Below are 22593 nucleotides of genomic sequence, written 5' to 3'. Positions count from 1 at the left end.
GTCTTCCTGGTGCCTCTGGAGGAACCTAAAAGTGGTCACAGGGGAATGAGAAGGGAATACCATCTTGTGGGGTATGTATGTGAAAACGTCTCACCATTGTCTGTTTTCTAGCCTGGACACGATTATTCTGCCCCCTAACACTTTGGAAGGGTAAATCATAACAGCTCATTGTCCCCAGCAGAAAATAAACTCCAGTCCTTGAAAATAGCAACATAGTTTTATGTCATACCTTTTCTATAGGTAGCTGTTGAGAAGGCCAGAGTAGAGGAGATAAGGATGCCCTAAGGTTTTGCAGAGGAGGTAGGAGGTGGGGCATATGCTTATCATCCCCAGATATTGATGCTGCTTCAGGTCCATGGAATGCTCCCAAAGAAATATCCAAATACACTTTCAGGCTCCCAGTTGAAATCCCTTGAGCAAACAGCTAAGTGGTGATGTGTTTGGACTTCCTCCGTCTTACTAGAATGCTGATATAGGTCTGTTAGTAGTGAGGGTCTAAGTAGGCTGTCCCTTTGGTTATTTTGCCTATAGCCATGTTCAGATTGTGCTCTTATAAGAGCCCAAAATTGGCATGCTATGATATATCAAGCAAAGGACCATGTGAAGAATGGTTACCTCACAACATTTCAGGGGGAAAAAGCCCCAATTTACAGCACTTGCTGGTTTCTGTAAATACTCCCCACTGGGCTGGTTTAAGCTACCAATATGATATTATTAAACACGTAACAGGGGAGACTGTGTACTGCAACACTTATATTCACTGCCTTCTAGTTACCCTGAGGCTGGTGTGTTGTGGATATGGGACAGGCCTGTTGCTGAGTCATGGTGTACATGCACATTTACTTTATTCCCTGCTTCATTTAACCTTGGCCTGGGGTCAGACTCAAGTCAGTGGGACAGATTTGGAGCCCTGTTGGGTCTACCTGAAAACCATGGTGGCTAGTAAGGGTACCACCTGGAGATGACTGGGAGCTCCTATAGGTGCTTTTTGTCCTCTATGATCCATCTGATTATTGACTTCCTTTCTCAGGAAACAGCACCCTTTCCCACACACATATCTGAGTGTCTGACCACATAAACATTACCTGCATTTTCATGCTCAGGACATAGAGGGACTAGCGAAGGGCAGGGAGGTCCAGCATTTAATAGAGGACAGGGGCAAACTCAGACACCCTAATACTCTATGTAGGAAGGCACATCCCTGTTCTGGGATCCAAATCCTGGATTTAGTCTTGTTAATTCTACAGTGAATTGGGTAAGTTATTTCTCATTTCTGTTCCTCTGCTCAGATGTAGAATGGGGCTGTCACTGCGAAAGTGGTCTTGGGAGCTCCTCAGGTACATATTACCTAGTCTGTATAATTCCTGAGGCCCATCTACCTCCCCTCTTCTTTCTGACTGTATTACATAGGATGCTGAGGTACTGAAGGGTTAAGGAGTCTGGTTGGGGGCACAAGGCTGGAGGTCTAGCAGGCAAGCCATGATCTGGTTCCTTCCAAGATAAGCCCACTGCCAGAGTTTGGTTTGAGGATGTGTCATAGGTACTTCTCTGGTCAGCCTTCCAGCTGAACTGTCTTTGCCCTTCTGGGATTCTTTATGCCTTTTCAGGGTGATGGATTCATTCAAGAGAGCAGTAGCATTTCTGGAAGCTGAAGCAGAAAAGGGCTTCAGGGGCAGGGTGTAGCCTTAGAATGCTTGTTTAGGGAGAGCCAGGGCAAGGGTTGCGGTAGGATATGGGTTAAATCTTCAGGTCTTGGTGTTTACTGTCTTACCTTCTTTGTGTCTTGCAGTAGTATTTTGCCTTTGAGTAACTGTCCCCAGCTCCAGTGCTGCAGGCACATTGTTCCGGGGCCTCTGTGGTGCTCCTGATGCCCCTCACCCACTGTCGAAGATCCCCGGTGGGCGAGGGGGCGGCAGGGATCCTTCTCTCTCAGCTCTAATATATAAGGTAAGGAGTACTCTGGGATGGGAAGGTTCTACTGAGCTCAGTGGTCAAGAACAGTAATCATTTTTGTGTTTTTCTGACTCCCAGAGCAATGATGTTAGGACCGTTTGTTGCCTTCTAATTTGCTGTGATTGATGCCCAGAAGCTGGTTCAGGTTCTTCTTGAGACTAGTATGGAAAGTTAGCAGGGCAGTTGGTTCCTTGTCTCTTGAAACTGCACTCAGGGGAGATAACATGGACCTTACAGTCTATCTGGAAGCAGGCTATAGTTGATTCCAACCCCAGCTAACCCCTTACAAATAGTTTTTGTTTTTTTTTTTTAAATGTAGCCCCAGGCTGGCCTCCAACTTGTGGTCTTCCTCTTTACTCAGCCCTCCTGAGTGCTAGGATTGTATTTTCAGGCAGGTACCACCATGCTCTGCATTGTGGTTTTCATTTTTTTGGTGGGACTGGGGTTTGAACTCAGGTCTTTTTTGCAAAGCAGGCCCAAGCACTGTTTTCATGAGCCTTATTTTGTGGTACTGGGGATTGAAACCAGGTGCATGATAGGCAAACACTCAACCACTGAACTGTATACATCCCAAGCCTGAACTACATCCTTAGATTTAAAAGGGAGATACTAATGCCTGTCTCAAGTGCCTATCATGGTAACTGCAGTAATACATGGGACGTACCTTGCACAGTACTTGGCACCTAGTGCTGGATACTTGGTAAATAATTCCCTTATCTCATTCTGGCTTTTCTCAGCATCAGCTGGTCTTAGAAATGGCTCCAGTTAGCCAGCATGCAGGTCTGTATTTCCAGTATGCCCTCTGATCCATGCTACCTTGAGTTTGATCCAAGCAATGCCCAGTACCACCGGGGGAGCATATGATGTAGCCAGAAGCATCAGTGATCTGGTCTTCTGCCCTGCTTTCCTTCCCAGGACGACAAGCTCACTGTGACCCAGGACCTCCCTGTGAACGATGGAAAACCTCACATCGTCCACTTCCAGTATGAGGTCACTGAGGTGAAGGTCTCTTCCTGGGATGCAGTCCTGTCCAGCCAGAGCCTGTTTGTAGAAATCCCAGATGGATTATTAGCTGATGGGAGCAAAGAAGGGTAAGGAGAAAGTGCTGGGGAAGGGAAAGCAAGTGAGGAAGGACATTCACTTGCAGAGAGTGTTGGGGAATCTGTTAGGGAGAACAGATTTGTAGGGAGTCTGTAACTTCTCCCATAGCTCTAGACTTGCCAAGCAGATCCCATTTTGTAACAAGTTATTTTTAGTCAATAAAACAGGCCTGCTCCAGGTTATAATTAAAGTAGATCATTATCACATTAACCAAATGCCTAACAGTTCTTCACCCCTTGGTTCATGACTCCCAGACATCAAGACCTCCTTGAGCCAGGAAGGTACAGTGGTAGGTACAGTTGGATTTCATTGGATTGGGCAAGGCTCTCCAAGCAGCCCATGTGTGAGAAGCAGTCCTGAGGACAGAAGTTTTTGAGTGGCCCAACATTTTTTTTTTTTTGGTAGGACGGGTTTGAATTCAGGGCTTTATGTTTGCCAAATAGGTGCTTTCTACTGCTTGAGCCATGTCTCTAGTTCATTTTGCTGTGGTTATTCTGGAGATGGGGGGGGTCTCACAAAACTGTTTGCCCTGGCTGTCCCTCGAACTGAGATTGTCCTTATCTCAGCCTCCTAAATAGCCAGGATTATAGGCATGAGCCACCTGCACACAGCAGGCTCATCTTGAGGAAACCACTTTAGTCAGTGTCAGGGTTGAGTTTTCCTCTCAGTGGCAGTGATCACTGAAGATGCAAGTTCTCTTTCTAAGGCCTCAGACTCTTGTCTTGTGAACTGCATTAATTAAGACGGCTAGTATTACATTCAGATGACCTGTTATATGAAGAGATTATTCAGTAACATTTTTCTCAGGGGTTGTGCTTGTATTTTTCTGAACTCTGGGCTCTTGAAATGAGAACCTTATCCTTGAAAATTCCTTATTGTACCTTAGGCTGTTAGGCTCAGAAAGCTTTTTTTTTTTTTTTTTAATGGGGGTTGAGGAGGGGAAGTGAAGAGTGAGGTCTGTGGAGGTGGTGGTGGACCTGAGTAGTTTTCTTTGCTTCTTACAGATTGTTAGCACTGCTAGAGTTTGCTGAAGAGAAGATGAAAGTGAACTATGTCTTCATCTGCTTCAGGAAGGGCCGGGAAGACAGAGGTGAGTCATCAAAACAGCCTGAAGACCTAGTGGGGCTGGGGAGGAAGGTAGATGGCTCCCACATGGTAAGGGAAGGTATTTTTCTGTGTGTGTACAGTGGTATTAGGACTTGAACTCAGGGCCTTTCACTCTGCCACTTGAGCCATGCCCCAAACCTTTTTTGGGGCGGGTATTTTTTGAATAGTCTTGCCTGTTTATGTCCAGGCAGGCCTAGACTATGATCCTATTTCTACTTTCCCATTTCACTGGGATGACAGGTACATGCCACTGTGCCCAGCTTTTTTACTGGTTGAGATGAAGTTTCTTGAGTTTTTTATCCAAGCTGGCTTTGAACTACGCCAATCCTTCTGATCATTGCCTCCTGAGTAGCTAGGATTATAGCTGTGAGCCATGGTACCTAGCTGAAGGGTTCCTCTTGACTTGGCTTACAAACTCTGGGAAATCCATGGAGAAGTGAGATGCCCAAGGGCCTAATGCTTGTTTGTTGAATCTTTGTCTCAAGTTTTCCCTTTGAGTTACCCTGGTGTTTCTCATCAGAGTTCTTTTCATGCTCTATCTTCCACAGCTCCACTCCTGAAGACCTTCAGCTTCTTGGGCTTTGAGATTGTGCGTCCAGGTCATCCCTGTGTCCCCTCTCGGCCAGATGTGATGTTCATGGTTTACCCCCTGGACCAGAACTTGTCCGATGAGGACTAATGGTCATAGAGGATGCTTTGTCCAAGAGCCACAGTGGGGAAAGAGGGGAAGTTAGGCAGCCCTGGGACAAAGGAGAGGGTTTCTCACTGTCTAGGGAAGGACACTGAGGGGCTCAGGGTGAGGGTTGCCTATTGTGTTCTTGGAGTTGACTTGTTGAAATTGTTTTCCATAAAGAACAGTATAAACATATTATTCACATGTAATCACCAATAGTAAATGAAGATGATGTTTATGAACTGGCATTAGAAGCTTTTTAAATTGCGCTGTGTGATGTGCTCTGTCTAGCCTAGGGGAGGACATTGCCTAGAAGGAACTATCTGGGTCTAGGGGCAAGGCCTTGGAGGGCTAGTGGGCAGCACTATCATGCTCCGGTCTCCTTGCTGATGGGCTTTCTTGATTGGTTTTTAAGACTTAAATATTTTCTTTGCTTCGTCACCCTAGGGGCTCCCAAGTATAGGCTTTTCAGTTCCTGGGCAAGTGTCATTGGGTTATTTTTTAACACTCCACTTGGGCTTCTTTGTGTGCATCTGTGTCTGGCCCACAATAAGCAGGTCTGACCCTCTCCTTTTTTACAGCTTAGTGTTATTCTGACATTTGGTTAAACTGGCTTAATCTGTCTTAATGTTATTAGTGCATTTTAAATAGGGGCATTGAAGTTCACTCCCACCACCAGGGTTTTTTGGGGGTACCTGGGTCTTAAGAAACACTAGCCAAACTCCACTTCTCAGATTTATTGCTAGGAGTTCTTGCTCCTGAGGCCCAGGCCCCAAAGTCTCCTTACTAAGGTCATGAAGAGCAGAGGGGAAGAATAGCAACTCAGGGCCTGGTAATAGTGGGGGATTCTGTCCTTAGGGACTGAATGCCTCTGGCTGACCAAGTATAGTGCTGACTGCCTCCCCCAACAGGTCTGAGCAGTGCTTGAGACTGTTCTGCAGGGTGGGATTGGGGGTGGTGGTGTAGAAGTGGCCTGCCCTTTTCTGTTTTCACTGAGCAGCATATTGTAAGGAGAAAGAAAAGGGGAAGAGATCTAGATTGGGTGAAGGGAGTTGGGGTGTCATTGAGGCACGTGTGTTTGTGTTTCTGTGTCAATAAACTGATTTAAAGTTGTGGTTGGTCTGTTCTTTATTCCTGTACCAGGACCAACTACCTATCACTACTAGAGCTTAACTTAATTATGGGTATGATACATGCTTCTCTTGGAAAAGAGACTGTAGTGGTAGGGCAGATACAGTGGCCAAGTTCTCTGTAGTAGGCAGGTCAGGATTCAGATGTAAAACCCAAGGAATATACAGGTAGACAGGGATTTTTAAAAAAGACAAAACTTAGCCCTTTACTTTCCCCAAAGCTGGCTGGCAGATGATGGGAAACATGCTTGAGACTCTGCTGCTACTGTTGGTGGTTCCTGCTCAACACAGCCAGAGTTAGAAGGGCTGAACTAAAAAAACTCAGGTACCCAGTCAAGATTTCCCTTTCAAAAAAAACTTAGGCTACTGAAGACCATTCACTGGAAAGAAATATGACACCCAAAGGTTGCAGTTTAGTTAAAAAAGCAACTGAGAAGGTAGAATATTTTTAGGGATGGAGAAGGATGGGGGAAGATATGTGAAAGGCAAACTAAGTCTAAATTTAAGAACAGGGACATTAAAAACTTTATTCAATAAATACAACAAATAATTTAAAAATATACTTCAATTCCAAAGCCAATTAAGAAAAGGAAGTAGAACAAAGGGGAAAAAAGGGAAGGAGAAGGTAGAGGAAAGGAAAAAAAGGTAGGACAATAGTTTGGTTGGGCTGTGTTTCAGAAGGTACCACCCTTTGAAGTTCTGATCAAATGCTCTTGACCCATAAGCCCTTAGCCCTTGTTCTGATGGGGTAACCACAGGAATCCACCAGCCAAGAATAATCCTCTGGGTTCTGGATCAGTGCATTTTGGAGGCTGGGATGGGTCAGATTGGGGGTGTATGGACTGCTGGGGGTAGTCTCTCACTCATTCCTAAAAAAAATTCATCCCAACTCCTAAGCAGATTTAAATCGTGCAAACTCTTGGAGAGCTCCCAGCTGCATAGTTTCACAGGTGAATGTCCAAAGCCAGGGCCTCTAGGAGATAGATCCCAGAGTACCCAGGGGTACAAAGCCACTTCGGTGAATGGGATCTAAGGATGAAGAGGGGAGGCCAGGGCATAGGATGAAGCTTCTGGGCTAATCCAGTGGCCAAGTCAGAAAACAATGCTGGGCAGGGAAGGGCTATAGGGCAGGTAGTCTAGACACTGGATTCAACAGATTGCTGCCAGCCAGGGAAGGTGAAGCTAAAGATGCATATGGAGCAGGACCAGGAAGATTTGGAAAGCTGAAGGAGAATAGAAAAGGTGGGAGAAAGGAGGAGGCAGCTCAGCAGCAAACTCCAGGAGAAATAACCAGCAGCCCTCACAGATTTGTGATTGTCTCTTAAAAAGATTTATTTTCTCTTCTTGCCTGAGTGTACAAAGGCAAAAAGAGTACAGTTTGTGTGTGTGTGTGTGTGTGTGTGTGTGTGTGTATATATATACATATATGTATATGTATATATATATATATACACATATACATATATGTATATATATATATAAAAACAAGGAACTTGGTAATGTACACTTTACAGAAGGGAAGAATCAGGAAGACTGAAATTAAATCGAACAGAGCAACGCCAATGGAACAAAAGCTATGAACAGCAACACTGCCCCTCCAGCCCGGGCCTCCAGCTTGCCCCAACCTGCTCCCAGCGGGAGGGCTGAGCACCAAGGCAAGCGGGTGGGCTGGGGCAGGAGGGGCTGGGGACAGGGCCTGGGAGAGGTTTGATCCCAGGAGGGCCCATGGCAGGGGATCACTGGAAATAAAACAAATGACAAAGGCCCAGGATTATGGGGCCAACTAGCTGCCCAGTTGAATCATGGGGGCATCAAAGTAGACAGTGGGATGGTGATAGGGTCTATGGGGTAGTAAGTGACACAAAGGGGCCTCACAGCCTGTATATAACTCTCTAGCCCTTCTGGAGTCTTAGCCCCTAACTCTCAAGTCCTCCCATCCCCATCCTGGAGCCTGGAGAGGAGATTAAAGAAATGACCATTTGATTTCATAGGGTGCCTTCTTACCCTTCTGCATGTGATTCTTTGACCTTCAGGTATGTGGAGAATGGGAAGTAAGAGAAGGAAACTTTATACATGTGCATATACATGTATAATATAGGGGAAGGGGATGAAGACAGGCGCAGCATAAATGAGGAAAAAGCAGATGTAAATCCTAAAGGGCAGCTCTCAAGCCATGGCTACCCTACCAGAGGATGAGGCCCTCTTGGCTTAGCTTCTCTACTAGATGACTCAAGGAGAGATTTGGTTTGGTGGTTTGGGCCCTTAGCAGCAGCGTTTGGTTTGGGGTGGGGAACCTTGCTGAACCTCTCGTCCTGTTGACTTGATCATGGGCATCCAATAACTGTATTTTTCCTCCCTATACAGAGAGGCTGAGGTGGATATCAAATCTTTCACTCAGTCCTTGTTAAGGATCTCTACAGCTGCTGCTGCTTCATGCTATTTCAGGGAGGGAAGACTGTACCTGCTAAGGATTAGGGACCAGGAGGATCAGGGCTGAAGGCAGTGCCATTCTGCCATCATTGCTCATCTGGGCAGCTCCTATTCTTCAAGGGAGACTTAGAATATAAGGATTAAAGAGCCAAAATGTCTTTTAAGAAAAAAAAAAAAAACAACCCAGCTGTTCCCTTCTGCAGAACCCAAGGCTGTCCTGCCAATACAGGAGTTCCTCCTCTATGCTACAGAACAAAGTGGGAAGAGCAGGAATGTGGGGCCATGCATGCCCAATGAGAAAGAAAATTACTCCAGTGGTTTCTTTACAATATGTACAGAGCTTGCTGCAGGCCAGCACTACAGATAAAAAACACACAACAACATTTAAAAACAAACAGGAACAGAAATGGGCGCTTGGCTCCATTCCACAGGAGTCTGGGAGGACACAATCAGGCTGAAATTCAGTCACCCTCTTGGTAGGGGTGAGTTGGGTTAGGTGAGGTGAAGGTGTCCACACCAGCTACTTCCATGGACGAAAGGGAAGTTACTACTCAAAGCACACTGCCCACTAGGGCAGCAGGAGGCAGAAGGAATGATGGTGATTAGGGAGGCTGCGTAGGGCCCTGCCAATGGGTCTAAAACAATGGAATTTAGGGGAGAGTTCAGAATCCAACTTAAACAAAAACAAGGACATGGAAACCTACAGGGAAAATTTGTGGATCAGAGGGGCTCCTCTTGGACAAATGACCCAAAGCCTACGTATGTGTAGGGCTTTAGGGATTTTTGGAAACCACCCTCTACTGGGCATTGTGCTTACTGTCCCCCTCGTCCCCATTCTCCAGGAGAAGTCAGAACCACCTTCCTGCTCATAAATGGTCACTTTTGGCATTCTGGTTACAAATACCCTTCTCCAGTCTATGCTAGTGTCTGACAATTTTTACAGTTGACAATCCAAAGGATCAAAGAAAGATAGGGAAGGAGAACAAAGGGATGACACATCACAAAAGCAGAGCTAAAGCTTCCCACACCTTGGGAGGAAGTGACTCCAATAGAGCTACCAAATCATCACTTTCCCAGTACACAGAGCTTTATAGATTGGATCAAGGGAGACTGCATTTCTAAGGACAGCGAAGAATTGTCTGCTACCTCAAAATACAGCCCCACTGAGTTCACTCTGAGCTCCAGTAATGAGTAATGCTTGGATGTGTTATCCCAGAGTCTGAGGAACAAATAACCTCCCATGGCCAGTGGCCCCTAAAACAAAAATGTGTGCTGCAAAGACACACAGCTTATATTGGCACATATGGAGGTTATATATTGAACTATATAAAACCATGAAGACAGAAGAACTGGGCTGCATACATTTATGGGCCTTAATGAGGAAGATACTCAGATGGCTGAATAGACAGGACATCTCCAAGAACTACTGGGTGCTCCCAGAGCCTGACTTCTGGGACTTGCCCTAAAGTGACCTGGCAGACTCCAAGGTTCCCCATGCAGGGGGAAATTTTACTTTTTCTGCCTGAGTCTTAAGAACCAAGCACTGGAAAAGAAAAGATGAGTGTGGGCATCCCCCTGGAAAAGCATCAAGGGGTTAGGGAGGGAAGAGAAAAGGGCAAGGAGTTGAGAGGTCAGAAGCAGCAGGACTTAGTGGGGAAGCAGGTTCAATTTTACGCACTCCATATTCCAGCTCTAGCTCCCTCCTGCATCCCTGGGGAGCCCTGTGCTGGAGGTGGAACCCTTATCCTCTGCCTGACAGGCAGCTCAAGGCCACAGTGGCCTTGGACTTCCTTTCCAGGCCAGGCTCCGAGCATTTATCTGTGCTCATGTTAGAGGGGGGATGTCTCCATGTTTAAAGACCTTATCTTCAAAATTACAGAGAAAATGGCCCCCAATTTCTTTCCTGAGATTCTAATTCCTCCACATGCTGCCAGTTCCCAGGCCCAAACCGCTGGGGAGATGCAGAATCTGGTGATGGTGGTAATGATGGTGAGAAGGGTATGGCTGCTGTGCTGTCTTCAGTGCTTGGGGGTCCCTTCTGGGGGTGGAGTGGGTGGTGGTACTGCTCTGGCAGCAGACCAAGGGGCTGGGGAACAGAGCAGTGACTCCTCTGGGCTTAGACTGTGTTTCCCTGGTTGCTCCCCATGCTTTCATCTCCACAGAGGCCACAACAGTCATGATTGTGGCTGAGAGAATAAATATTTTTGCCAAGTACCAGCTCTCCAGCTCCTGAGGAAGGAGGGTCAGGGAGTCCAGGGATCTTGTAGAGGCTAGATAGCCAAGGGTCTGCCTTCAGCCATGGTAGGATCAGCAAACGAGATGATCAACACCATTTAAATGATGTCTAAATGGCAACACCAGCACCTCCTTGGGTGAGCCACTCTGGCCCATGAAGCTGACTATCCCAGCACTTGGTGTTCTGCAAGGGAAACATGGGGCAGGTAATCAGATATAACAACCACAAGATGGCACTCTAAGAAAAAGGAACTGTTTGGAAGGCCTGTACTGGTCTCTCCACAGGTCCTCTCAGATGAAAACATCTTCACTGGACACTTCTGTACAAGAGGCTGGCCACTGTTTCACCATTTTCAGGTTTTCAGGCCGTTGACCCCACACAATTATCCCTCACCTGGCTTAACAGGGATTCTGTGATCCAGGTAGCAGCTATACCTTTTAATTTGTTGCCCCAAATTAACAAAAGTTACTTACCATTCTCACCTCCTGGGGGGTGGATAGAGTGAGGGAGTTGAGCCTTGCTGACTGGCAACAATGGCTGTAGAAGAAAGCCCTGAGTGAGCAGGAGGACATGTTAGTGTAATAGTCAGAAATGTCTCTTCACACTTTCCTGTCACCAGCAGGCTGTATAGGGAGGAGTTTCCGCTCAAAAATCTTAGCTCCACTGAGTTTTGGGTTATTAATAGGAAAAAAAAAGAAAAAAACTGATACATGGCCAGATATAGTGGCTGAGGAGTGCTTGTCTCTGTCTGGCTATGGGAACACCTGCTCCTTACTCTTCTGAATATCTAAACCAACATTCTGGAGGAGTTTGTGAGTCCACAAGCTCCCAGGGAGGAAATAAATGTCATATGCTTTAATGGCTATCTACAGGAAGCTAGGACTCTGAACAGATTAGAAGCTTGAGAAAAAAAAAAAAAAGAAAAAAAGATTGTTGTTGGGCAGAGGGCCTTGCTAGAGTTATTATTACTAGGATGGAAACCACATACACACACAAAAAGTGATAAGAACAATAGGCTTACCTGCTGCATAGGGTAGGTTGTACTGTGCTGGGAGTAATGAGTACCCCAAGTGGTGGTGGTGGTGATGTGTGGACATCAGGCGTTGGGAAGGGGAGGTGCGGGGCCGGTCGACACTCCGTTCACCCCCACTTGACCCCCCTATGCTGCTACAGCTGCCACCACCCCCAACCACCCCACAGCTTCCCCGATCTCTCTCCTGAGAAGTTTTATCACTTATCTGGAAAGGAAAGGAGATACAGAAAAGCACTACAGTGAGACATATACATATGGGTGATACAGTCAGGGGCCCATATTATGATTCCCTAAAAATGCAGGATACCTACAAATAATGCTAAGTCAGCAAGCTGAACTATGGTTAGGACCTAAAATTATATCTTCTCCAAGACCCTGGATCTGGCCTTACTGGGAACAACAGCCACAGTTGTGTACTTTTCTTACCGTTGGAGACTTGCTCTTGTAGTGACTGGCATGCTGCTGCAAGATGTCCAGGGCTTTGGACTCTGAGCTGGATTTACAACTGACACTGGGGCTGGCTCGTGCCTTGTCGACATCTTCACCACCTGAGACCTTGCTGCCATATGGGGAGAAAGAGTAGCTGGAAGGCAAGTAGGAACCTAGGGAAGGAGAAATCAAGCAAAGAAATGAGAGTGGCAGATTCTTCTGCTTTAGTAAGCTTGATCAGATGGGCATTAACTATCCTAGGCACAGGCTAAGGTATTTTCTACCATCATGTCTTTGGGATGAGACTATTTGGTTGTCCTTTCTTTACAGAGATCTACAGGAAAAATGAATAAAGGGATATAAGTAACAAGGCCCTCAGTTTCCTGGAGCTGACTTCTCCAGATCTGTTACGGTTCTTTGAAGTAGTCAGATTCATTTGGAAGAGGTGATGTAAATGGAAAAGATCATAGGACTGCCATCACTGTCAGATGGCAGTCTGGGGTTGTGGCTCAAGTGGTAGAGAATTTGCCTTGAAGGCCTGAGATTCTGGGGTTAAAAAACAACAAAACAAAGTCTTAGGCTCAAACAAACCTTGAGATTTAATAGCTGGCTAATTGAGAAAATTAATATTTTTGAGTTCTAGTTTCTTTATCTTCAAATTGAAGTTATCAAAATTTATTTCATAGAGCAATAAGGATTAAATAAAAGATTATGTGAAGCCAGGTCTTGTGATAACACTCCTATAGTCCCATCACTTGTGACAGGAGGATCATGAGTTTATGGCCACTCTGGGCTACACAAAAAAAAGATATTATCAAAAAGAAGATATTGTGCATAAATCACCCAAGATAATGACTGGACCAGAGCAAATCCTCAATAAATAGAACTATTATTTTTATACAGACAGGTATGGGTGACAAGGAATAAGGAACACCTCAAGTGTGAGACAATTTCTTATACATGTTTGAAACACTTACTTGTCCTACCTTTAGAGTTTGTCTTATAACAACATCACTAGAACATAAAAAGACTATTTAGGGCTACCGGAGGTTGGGAGCTCTAAGGAGTAAGTTAAGAAATGCCCAAATTGATCTGAATATAGACAAGTGACTATTAGAGGCTGAGAAGGGTAGGGAGGAGAAGGAAAATGGGAGGTTGGATAAATAGTATTCAAGCACATCTAGTGTTCCATATCACAATGGGGTGACTATAGTTCATAATAAATTACTATATATTTTATGAAGATCAGGATGTAGAGGAGCTCAAAGGCTCCAAATACAAAGAAATGACAGAAATGCTATTTACTCTGATTTGATTAGTGCATGCTGTATACATGTGATGAAACATCACATTATACCAACTAAGTATGGGGTGGTGGAGTGACTCAAGTAGTAGAGTACTTGCCTAGCAAACCTAGCAAGCATGAGACCTTGAGTTCAAGCCCTAGTATCACTGAAACAACAAACAAAAAACTAAGTATTATTATTGCATGTTAGTCAAAATTAAATAAATAAAACAAGTTGCTCTTATATCCCAGAAGAATCCCACATGGCTCTCTGGGCAACAGAAATCAGTGAATGGAGTTGAATAAGAGCATTTTGTTCTTAAAAAAATTTTAACCTTTGTCTTTGTGCCCTGACTAGAATTCACTGACGACAGTATGAAGAACTAATCTTTCCCTATCTGAATCTAGTTGGACATCCCCCAGTCCGACTTAAAATTGCCCTTCCCATTCTTGCCTGCAGCTGCTCTTGTAGCTAAATTCATGCATTGTTATGGTTTGAATTTTATTTGTTCCATATGTCTCATCCTGCTATAATTAACTCATAAGGTCCTTCAGTGGAGGGAACTAGTCTCTACTCTTTTTGTATCCCCACAGTGCAAACTTTAGAGTATAGGTCTAAAGAAAATTTCGGCTAAGAGATGGTAATGATAGGGAGGGAGTTTTACCTTTAATTAACAAGGAAAATTGACAGTAAAGGCAGCTCTGTAGCTGAAGCAAGGGAGGGAGATGAGGTCCCTCAGATGTAATTAGGGGTCATTTAAGGAGCTATTAGGTACAGTGGACACTTCACAGCATCATACATTCAAAAAAAGGGCTGTCATTCAAGCCAACCCCATTGAGCAACAAAACTCTGGATTTATCTATGCTTCGTTTCCCTTCCCAGTGAATGGAGCAGCATGGCACTAGGTGCTGTACCTGGGTAGTTCTGCATCATCACAGCAGGCATGCCCCGGTAGCTGGGGTGGCTGGGGTCATAGGACTGGCTGTAGGAATAGCCGTGCATGTAGGGGATGTAGGACTGGTGTTGGGTGAGTGGGGAAGACACAGGCACATGGACACTTGGTCGGGGTTCCTTGTTCCCAAGGCGGGACTCCTCAGACGTGGGCAGCTTGCAGTCACTACTTGTGCTTTCCTTCCCATCCTCCTTGGGGACAGAGTCCTTACTCCGACTCCTTTCCTCTTTCAATTTGCGGTCCCGCTCCTCTTTCCACCGTTCATCCTCTGACTTGATGTCTGAGTACTTGGCAGGATAAACATATGTCCACATCCGGGGCTCTGCCTCCTACAACAATAATATAATGAGTGCTAAGTGTTGTACACAAAAGACAGAGATATATTTCAAGTCTAAGGTCCCAGTGGAAACCCTAGAGTAGACAATTACTAGACACCTGGAGAAAAATAGGATATTGGCTTCTACTGATCTTTGCTTACAATCCAACTTTGTTCTCTCTTGCTTAAAAAGTTCTCCCACCCAAGAGAGAAAAGAAAAATCCATTCAGTGGCTGTTCTCTAGGCAAGAACAAGCATTCTGGGGCAATGACTCCTAGAATAGAAGAGGTTGCCTCCTTCAAGATGTTTAGATTGCTTCACTTCTTCAGATCAAGCTCAGGCTATCATGGCGGCCTAGGTCAGAGGTGGGTATAACTGGGGCACCAAATGGGAAGACATTCTAAGTCTAATGAGCAGAACAAGATGTAAGACTCCAAGTTCTCAGTTTAACACTAAAATCTTTTTTAAAGAAACTCAGTAACTTAGTGTATTTTTGACCCACTCTACAAAAATGGAGAGATTACTACTAACTCATTCCACAGGAACCAAAGAGTGAATAGGACATTGAACTAGGACTCAAGATACCTAGTTTCTAGTTTTGGTGGTACTAGGGAAGGTACAATTAACCTTAGACAAATTAAGCTAACTTATCTGGCTCTTCCTTATCTGTAAAAGGGAGAAAAAAAAAGTTTTACGGAGTTAAAAGTACTTTTAAAAAAACATTAAAATGGTTTACAAAGGTAAAAAATTCCTAAAATTGTATGACTTTCCTATTAATCTTGATTCTGTGGAACCCCTACATTAGGATCGCCCTGACTTGTGAGGGAGACGAGTTTATCAGACAACATTTCCACTCCATCATAGCAAAAGTTACCTGTCGGTACCAGAGTACTGGATCCACTTCTGCCTGTCGGCCACACTCAGTGCCTGTCTTAGCCTCAGAAGCCTCTTTGCCTAGGTGGCTGGCTTCACTCAGCTTCACTTTAAGGCCTTCAGGGGTCTGGCTGGAGAGTTTTGAAGCGTCATCTAACTTGGGAATGATGACTGACTTGGCAGGGTCAGCCCCTGGGTCCTTGGCTTTGCTAGGTCCTGACTTCACCAGGTCTGTCAGGCTGGGAGCCTTGGTAAGAGTTGGTGGAACTGATGGCTTTTGCTTCCACTCTTCCTTGAGTGCTGTCTCCCGCTCCTTCAGGCCCATCTCTACCTTCTTGTCCAATCCTCGCTGCTGCTGCTCCAAGCTCTGACGCTTCTGCTGTTCTTCATACTGCTGCCTGTAAGCTGTGTTAGTGCTCAAGAGGTGGGTGTGGTAACTCTGGTCACTGTAGCCATATGGGGGCACATAGGCATACTGGTTATAGTATAGGGACTGCATGTACATGTTGGGCCGCTGCTGGATAACGGAGGGCTGCTGACTGGAACTGCTCAGCTCAGGTTTCTTTTCCTCACAGACATCATTCTTCATTTTCCCCTCCATGCTCTCAGGCTCCTCATCCTTTTTTGTTTTTAGGGCCTGGCCCTCTACTCCTACTTGGCTGCTGGAATTTAGAGCTCCTGGGCTAGACTGTGCATAACTTGGAGAGTAGTAACTCTCAAAGCCTTGGTAATATGGTGAGTCTTTGCTCTGTGACTGAGGGGGAAAAAGAGTTTTCTTAGCCCCTTCCTTAACCAACTGTTCAGGGTCCTTTGATTTGACACTGTCTAGCTTGCCCTCTCCATCCTCTCCAGCATCAGAGATGTCAGAGTAGGCAGGGCTATTGGTTTTGACTGAGCTGGCTTCAGCTCCATTCTGGGACACTACATGTAAGGGAGTCAGAGGCTGGGTCGGGGTAGTGCTATCTAGGCGGCTGCTGCCTCCAATTGAAGGGCTGGGGGCATTGTCCGTGAAGCTGTAGATCTTATCAGCTTCAGCCTTGATGCTAGCAAGTCGGCTTTGGTGGGGGTCTGAGGAGCCATTCAGGAGCCCCTCCATTTTTATCCCATCTCCTGATGATTCCCTGAACGGGCTTTTGCCTTCCTCTACTCGACATACCTTCCCAGGGGTCAGAGGGTTTTCAAGTTCCTTTGAAGATTCCTTCTTTTTTTTTTCTTTCTTTTTCTTATCCTTGGCTGGAGTCAATGCAGGGTTAACTGTGAAAGGCTCTCCCATAACAGTGGGTTTGGGTTGAATAGGCTTGAGTTGAGGACTGTTGGGCATGGCTTGGACCACTGTGGTCAAGCCTGAGGAGGCGCCTGGGCTTGCTGCTGTGAAGGTGGCTGTCTGAAAAGTGTAGATTTGCTGTGGGGGGATGGCAGGGGCGATGGGCCGGGCTGACTTTAAGCTCTTGGAAGGAATCTTTTCAGGTTTCAAACTAGAGGGCTTTTTACATTTTTCTTTTTCCATACACTTCCTTTCCAAAGAATCAAAGGCATCATTGCTTGTTTCATCCATTACTGAGGGTCCATCATCAGAGCCATCATTGGATAAGGCCCCAAGGTCTGTGTCTCCTTCCCCACTCAACTTTTTCTTACAGAGGCCTTTTGTGCTGAATTTGCTTGAAGGAGAAGGGCTATGAGGCTCTATGAGCCGAACTTTGGGGGTAGCTGAGCGGGCAGGGGATAAGGATCCTTTCTGTGAGATAGGTGCACCATTACAGTTCCCAAGGTCTGCATGGAGGGTGGGTTCCTCTCCATACTCACTGTCCCCATCTGCTTCTGGCTTGCTGTCATCGTCTGTGTGGGCATGAGCTTGGTGGTACTTAAGTCCATTGATGTGCTTATACTTCTTGTTGCAGTTTGGGTGAGGACAGTCAATCAGGACTGGGGAGGGACAATTCCTGTCCAAAACCGTGGGTTCTACCTTGGTCACAGGGAGGGGGCCAGTGGCTGAGCCCATGGAATTCGTGCGAACACGCTTGCTCCCTTTGGAGTCTTCTGAGCTAGAATTTAGCTCCATGTCTGAAAGGGGTTTGTTTTTCCGCTTATTAGCTGAGGAAGGGCTAGCTTTGACATCCTCACAGGTGTTAGTGGCAGGTGGGCGATGCTCTGAAGAATTTTGGCTGCCCCGACGGCCTTTGCTATTGGCTCCTGCCCGGGTTTTGCTGCTGCTGCTGGTCCCTTTGCTGTCAGAGGTTGTGGCTGTTTCATTGACAGGTGTGTTAGTATTGGGACGCATGCGTTTGCCTCTACCTCGGCCATTTCGCATTTCCAAGTCACTGGTGGGTGAGTCACAGAACCTTGGCAAAGGAAATACACAACAGGCTATTATTAAGAAAACATCTTTAAACCAATTTAGCTGTAGCCTTCAGAAGAACCTTCCAGTTGGTGACTGATTATCACTTTCAACGAATCTGATTTGTTAAAAGAACTTCTGACTGATTGTAAGGGAACTGCATTACATGGTGAGTTACTCAGGTGCTAGTGGCATGCCAGTTGTTAAGTTTTCCCCTAAATTTATTTCTAAATTCAAGTAGAGTTTGTTATATCAGGCAAAGAGCAGTTATGTTTGCATTTCTTTTTTTTTTTTTGGGTGGTACTGGAGTTTGAATTCAGAGCCTTGCACTTACTAGGCAGGTGCTCTACCACTTGAGCCATGCTTGCAGCTCATGCCCCCCACCCCTAACACACACACTGTTTTTTGCTTTTAGTTATTTTTTTTAGACAAGAGCCTCACATTTCCTGAGACTGTGATCCTCCAACCTCTGCCTCCTGCATAGCTAAGATTTACAGACATGTGCCACCCCATCCTGGCTTATTTGTTATGATAGGGTCTTGCTAACTTTTTGTTTGGGCTGGCCTTGAACCGTGACCCTCCTGATTTCTACCATAAAATCTGCCCTGCATTTCTTTCTTTTCCGGTTCTGGGGTTTGAACTCAGGGCCTTATGTTTGCTAGGCAGACATCTGAGCCACCTGAACCCCTCAGCCAGCTCTTTTTTGTGTTGGGTGTTTTTGAGATAGGGTTTGAGAACTATTTGCTTAGTCTGCCTTCAAACAGCAATTCTCCTAATGTCTGCCTCCTGAGTAGTTAGAATAACAGGTGTGAGCCACTGGTTCCTGGCTTCACCCAGGAAATGGAGGCCAAGCATGCTAAGTGACTTACCCAAGGTCACTTTATTGATTAATGGCAATGCATAGCTAGCATCTAACTCTATTTTCAGCCCAATGTTTTTTTTTCTTACACATCTTACAATAAAGTATAGACAGGTAGAACAAAGTACCCATCTTCTTAGGAAGTCCCTGAATATATCCAATATATAGCCAACAGTACATAATTCTTTCAATGTTTGGAGATTTGGATCTAGGGTTCATTCCTCACTGACACTAAAGCCGCTTTTATGGAGCCTCAAACAATACATTACCTATCCATTCTAAAGAGATTCAAAGCAGAAATAAACTTCCAACAGGTTTCTTAGAAGGAAAAATCCAAGGAACTTTATAAATCTGTCTTAGTCTATCTGTTTTTGATTCTCATCAGGGCAATTTCTGTGATAGTTTGAGTATGATCTTATAATGCTCTAAGCCTTTAAAAACCTAACCCAGTATCTCTAAATACTACATAACCACAGATCTAAGGCAGAAAAGAATCACACCTAAGGAAAAGAATGTCATATGGAGTCAAGAACTTCAGGCACAGGTGGCTCATGCCTGTAATCTGAGCTATTCAGGAGTCAGAGATCAGGAGGATCACAGTTTGAAGCCAGCCCTGGGCAAATAGTTCAGGAGGCCCTATCTTGAAAAATCCATCACAAAAAAGGGCTGTTGGAACGGCTCAAGGTGTAGGCCCTGAGTTCAAGCCCCAGTACCACAAAAAAACAAAAAATGTTCTTGATTTTAAGTTTCTCAGAAATAAGCTATCATTAAAAAGCATCATTAGGGTGGGTGTAGTGGCTCAAACTTATATTCCTAGCTACTCAGTAGGCAGAGATTGAGAGGATCACAGTTCAAGGCCAGCCCGGCAAAAAGTTCAAGAGACCCCATCTTAACCAATGGCTGAGTGTGGTAGTGCACATTTGTCATCCCAGCTTACATGGAGAAGCATAAATAGGGAGATTGCAGTCCAGGAAAACCTGAGCATAAGGTGAGACCTTATCTAAAAAAATAACCAACTCAAAAAGAGCTGGTGGAGTGGCTCAAGAGGTACAGTGCCTGCCTAGCAAGCGCAGGCCCTGAGTTCAGCCCCTAGAGGAGCAAAAGCATTATCAATAAATATTTGTCCACTCATAGTAAGACAAACAGACTTCACAGCTTTGGTCTCAAGGTGATTATAGGAAGAAGCTACAATTGGATAATTCTAGACATGGGCCTAAAAAGGATTTCTTCCCCATTAGTCTAACTTCTCTCCCAGCTAACATTTGAATACATAATTCACTGTCCGATGGATACTGTGTCTTCTCATTTCTATACCATTATACCCTTTAAAAGGTTCAATTCTAGCAGCATAAAGGTATAAGGATTCACTGATTAAAGTGGTTCAGGCTAATATAAACTAGACAGCTGTAAGTGCTCACCTTGGGGGTGCCCAATCATGCCGCGTGCAGTCAAGAAGTGTACCTACATATGTCTTATTCCTCCATGTCACGTTTACCACCAACATCCCTGGGAAACAAGAAGAAGACATAGATATAGATGAGACAAAGCCTACTGGCTACTGAGAATACTGAGTATTCTTCATTTGATCAGCACTCTGACTTCTCTTAGGAGAGTTTGGAAGGTGCTATGGGTACTAATGGGACAAATAAAACTGGGTCAGAACAGTTTATAGAAATTGCCTATAATGCCATTGGAACTCTCAGGATGGGCAATAGCTGCAAAAGCATCATGGTCAAGACATACTTTCTTAATTTTTAAAAATATTATGCAATATTTCTAATATAGTAAAAAAAAGTATGGGGGGAGGGGAAATAAAGGAAAATGATGGATGGGGTGAATTCAACTATGATATATTGTAAGAAATTTTGTGACTGTCACAACTACCCCCAGTAGAACAATAAAAAAAAAAGTATGAAGGATTACCTAACAAAACTCCTGTATGCACTATCCAGCTCGGTGGATTTATAAGACTTTGTGTCTTACTTGCATCATATTTCTTTTTTTTTTTAATTAATTAATTGTAGAACTGGGGGTTGAACTCAGGGCCTCACATTTGCTGTGAAAGTGCAATACCACTTGAGATGTGCCCTCCATCAACCCTTTTATTTTTTGAATCGGACTTTCTATGTAGCTAAGGCTGGCTTGGAACTTGTGATCATTTGCCTTAGGCTGCCAAGAGATGACAGGTGTGCTCTACTGTGCCCAGCTCTAGCTTTCTTTTCTAAAGAATAAAACATCATAGTTGAAAAGCATAATGTATTTTCAAACTTTATGCTGATGGGCAATCTTGCTGGGGGTATAGATCAGCTTTTTTCACTTAACATTATATTGAGATTTATCTCCATTTTCCGTTGCTATGAAAAAGAATACTCTATTATTATTTTTTTTTTTTGGTGGGATTGGGGCTTTGAATTTACAAAGCCGGTGCTGTACCACTTGAGACACACCCCCAGTCCATTTTGCTGTGGTTATTTTGGAGATGGGGGTCTCTTGAACTATATGCCTGGGCTGGTTTTGAACCATAATTCTCTATATCTCAGTCTCCCAAGTAGCTAGGATTACAGCTGTTAGCTACCAGTGCCCAGCTTTTTTTTTTTTTTTTTTTTTGAGACAAGGTTTTGCTATGTAGCCCAGGCTGGTCTGAAACTTGAGCTCCTCCTGCCTCCACTTTGAGTGATAGGATTAAAGATGTGAGCCAACAAGCTCCAGTTAATCCACTCATTTTTACTGAGATCAAATATTTCAATGTATGATTTGACCACAATTTATGCATTCTGTTGATGGACATCTTGGGTTTTTTGATACGTTTTCACTCTTAAATGATATCACAATGAACATTCCTGACATGTTCACATTTTATATAAAAATGCTTTTGAATCCAGGTGCTGGTGTCTCACACTTGTAATCCTAGCTACGTGGGGGAATGACATCAGAAGGATCACTTTGGAGGTCAGTCCAGGCAAATAGTTTGCAAAATGCCATTTCTAAAATAACAAAAACAAAATGGACTAGAGGTGTGGCTCAAGTGATAAGAGCACATACTTTGCAAGTACTAAGCCCTTAATTCAAACCCCAGACCCACCAAAAAAACCCAAAAAATTTTCAAATAGGTAACGTAGTCATACTCCAAAATTCAAAAGGTAGTAAAAAATACCAAAAAATGAAGTATTCCTCCTGTTACTGTTCAATAGAGTTCTCATTCCCTACTCAGAAACATCCAAAGATCTTCCACAGATATTTCACACGTGTATAAGGAAATACGTTTATAATTCTTTTAATGCTGGCAATATACAATGTTTTTTGCACATTGCTTTTTTCATGTACCCATATATTTTGGATCATTCCATGTAAGTACACAGACAGCCACGCTTTATTTTTTTTAGTGCCTGCATTTGAATGGACATTTAGGTTGCTTTACTCTTCTGTTATAAATAAATGGCAATGAATAACCTTGTAAAATGTTTTAGCTTACCTATATAAATACATCTATAAGATAAATTCCTGTAAAACTGCTAATCACAAGGCACTTGTATTTTGAATTTGGATAAATACTGCCAAATTGCCTCAAAGAGAATATACTAATTTACATGTGCATCAGTAGCCCATGAAACACCTTTTGCCCTTTCCCTTTCTCAACAGTTTCCTTAAACTTTAACTTTGTCAATTAAATAGAAGAAAAATTGTTTTCATTAGAAGGAATCATTCAGGGCTGGGGATATAGCTCAGTGGTTTAGTGTTTGCCTTGCATGCATAAGGCCCTGAGTTCAATCCCCAGTACCACAAAAAAAAAAAAAAAAAAAGGCATAATTTAGAATTGGCGGACTGGCTCAAGTGGTAGAATGCCTGTCTAGCAAGTGTGAGGCCCTGAGTTCAAACTTCA

At 44.3% G+C, this 22593-nt stretch overlaps 2 protein-coding genes across 10 annotated transcripts in view; one reads left to right on the top strand and one right to left on the bottom strand.

Annotated features, from left to right (window-relative positions):
- The first annotated feature begins 1296 nt into the window (after positions 1 to 1296).
- On the top strand, positions 1297 to 5947 carry Oaz2 (ornithine decarboxylase antizyme 2). Its single transcript, XM_020166613.2, is given in 6 exon segments — positions 1297 to 1337; positions 1790 to 1865; positions 1867 to 1947; positions 2869 to 3044; positions 4059 to 4144; positions 4710 to 5947. Coding segments are annotated over 6 exon segments (591 nt in total). The 3' UTR covers positions 4841 to 5947.
- Positions 5948 to 6471: 524 nt separating this feature from the next.
- Positions 6472 to 22593, bottom strand: part of Znf609 (zinc finger protein 609) — a 186260-nt gene continuing 170138 nt past the window's right edge. For 8 of the 9 annotated variants that reach the window (XM_074066183.1, XM_074066181.1, XM_074066188.1 and 5 more), the window contains 7 exons: positions 20132 to 20219; positions 15521 to 17858; positions 14293 to 14659; positions 12090 to 12265; positions 11652 to 11868; positions 11104 to 11182; positions 6472 to 10813 (listed from right to left, as the gene is read on the bottom strand). In XM_074066183.1, coding sequence (XP_073922284.1) covers positions 11109 to 11182; positions 11652 to 11868; positions 12090 to 12265; positions 14293 to 14659; positions 15521 to 17858; positions 20132 to 20219 — 3260 coding nt within the window. In that variant the 3' untranslated portion in view covers positions 6472 to 10813; positions 11104 to 11108. The remainder of the gene's footprint in view (positions 10814 to 11103; positions 11183 to 11651; positions 11869 to 12089; positions 12266 to 14292; positions 14660 to 15520; positions 17859 to 20131; positions 20220 to 22593) is intronic. The other variant, XM_074066184.1, reaches the window with a different exon arrangement.

This window comes from Castor canadensis, chromosome 2 (genome assembly GCF_047511655.1).
Source record: "Castor canadensis chromosome 2, mCasCan1.hap1v2, whole genome shotgun sequence".
Classification (NCBI taxonomy): Eukaryota; Metazoa; Chordata; class Mammalia; order Rodentia; family Castoridae; genus Castor; species Castor canadensis.
This window is presented reverse-complemented; position numbering and strand designations above follow the sequence as displayed.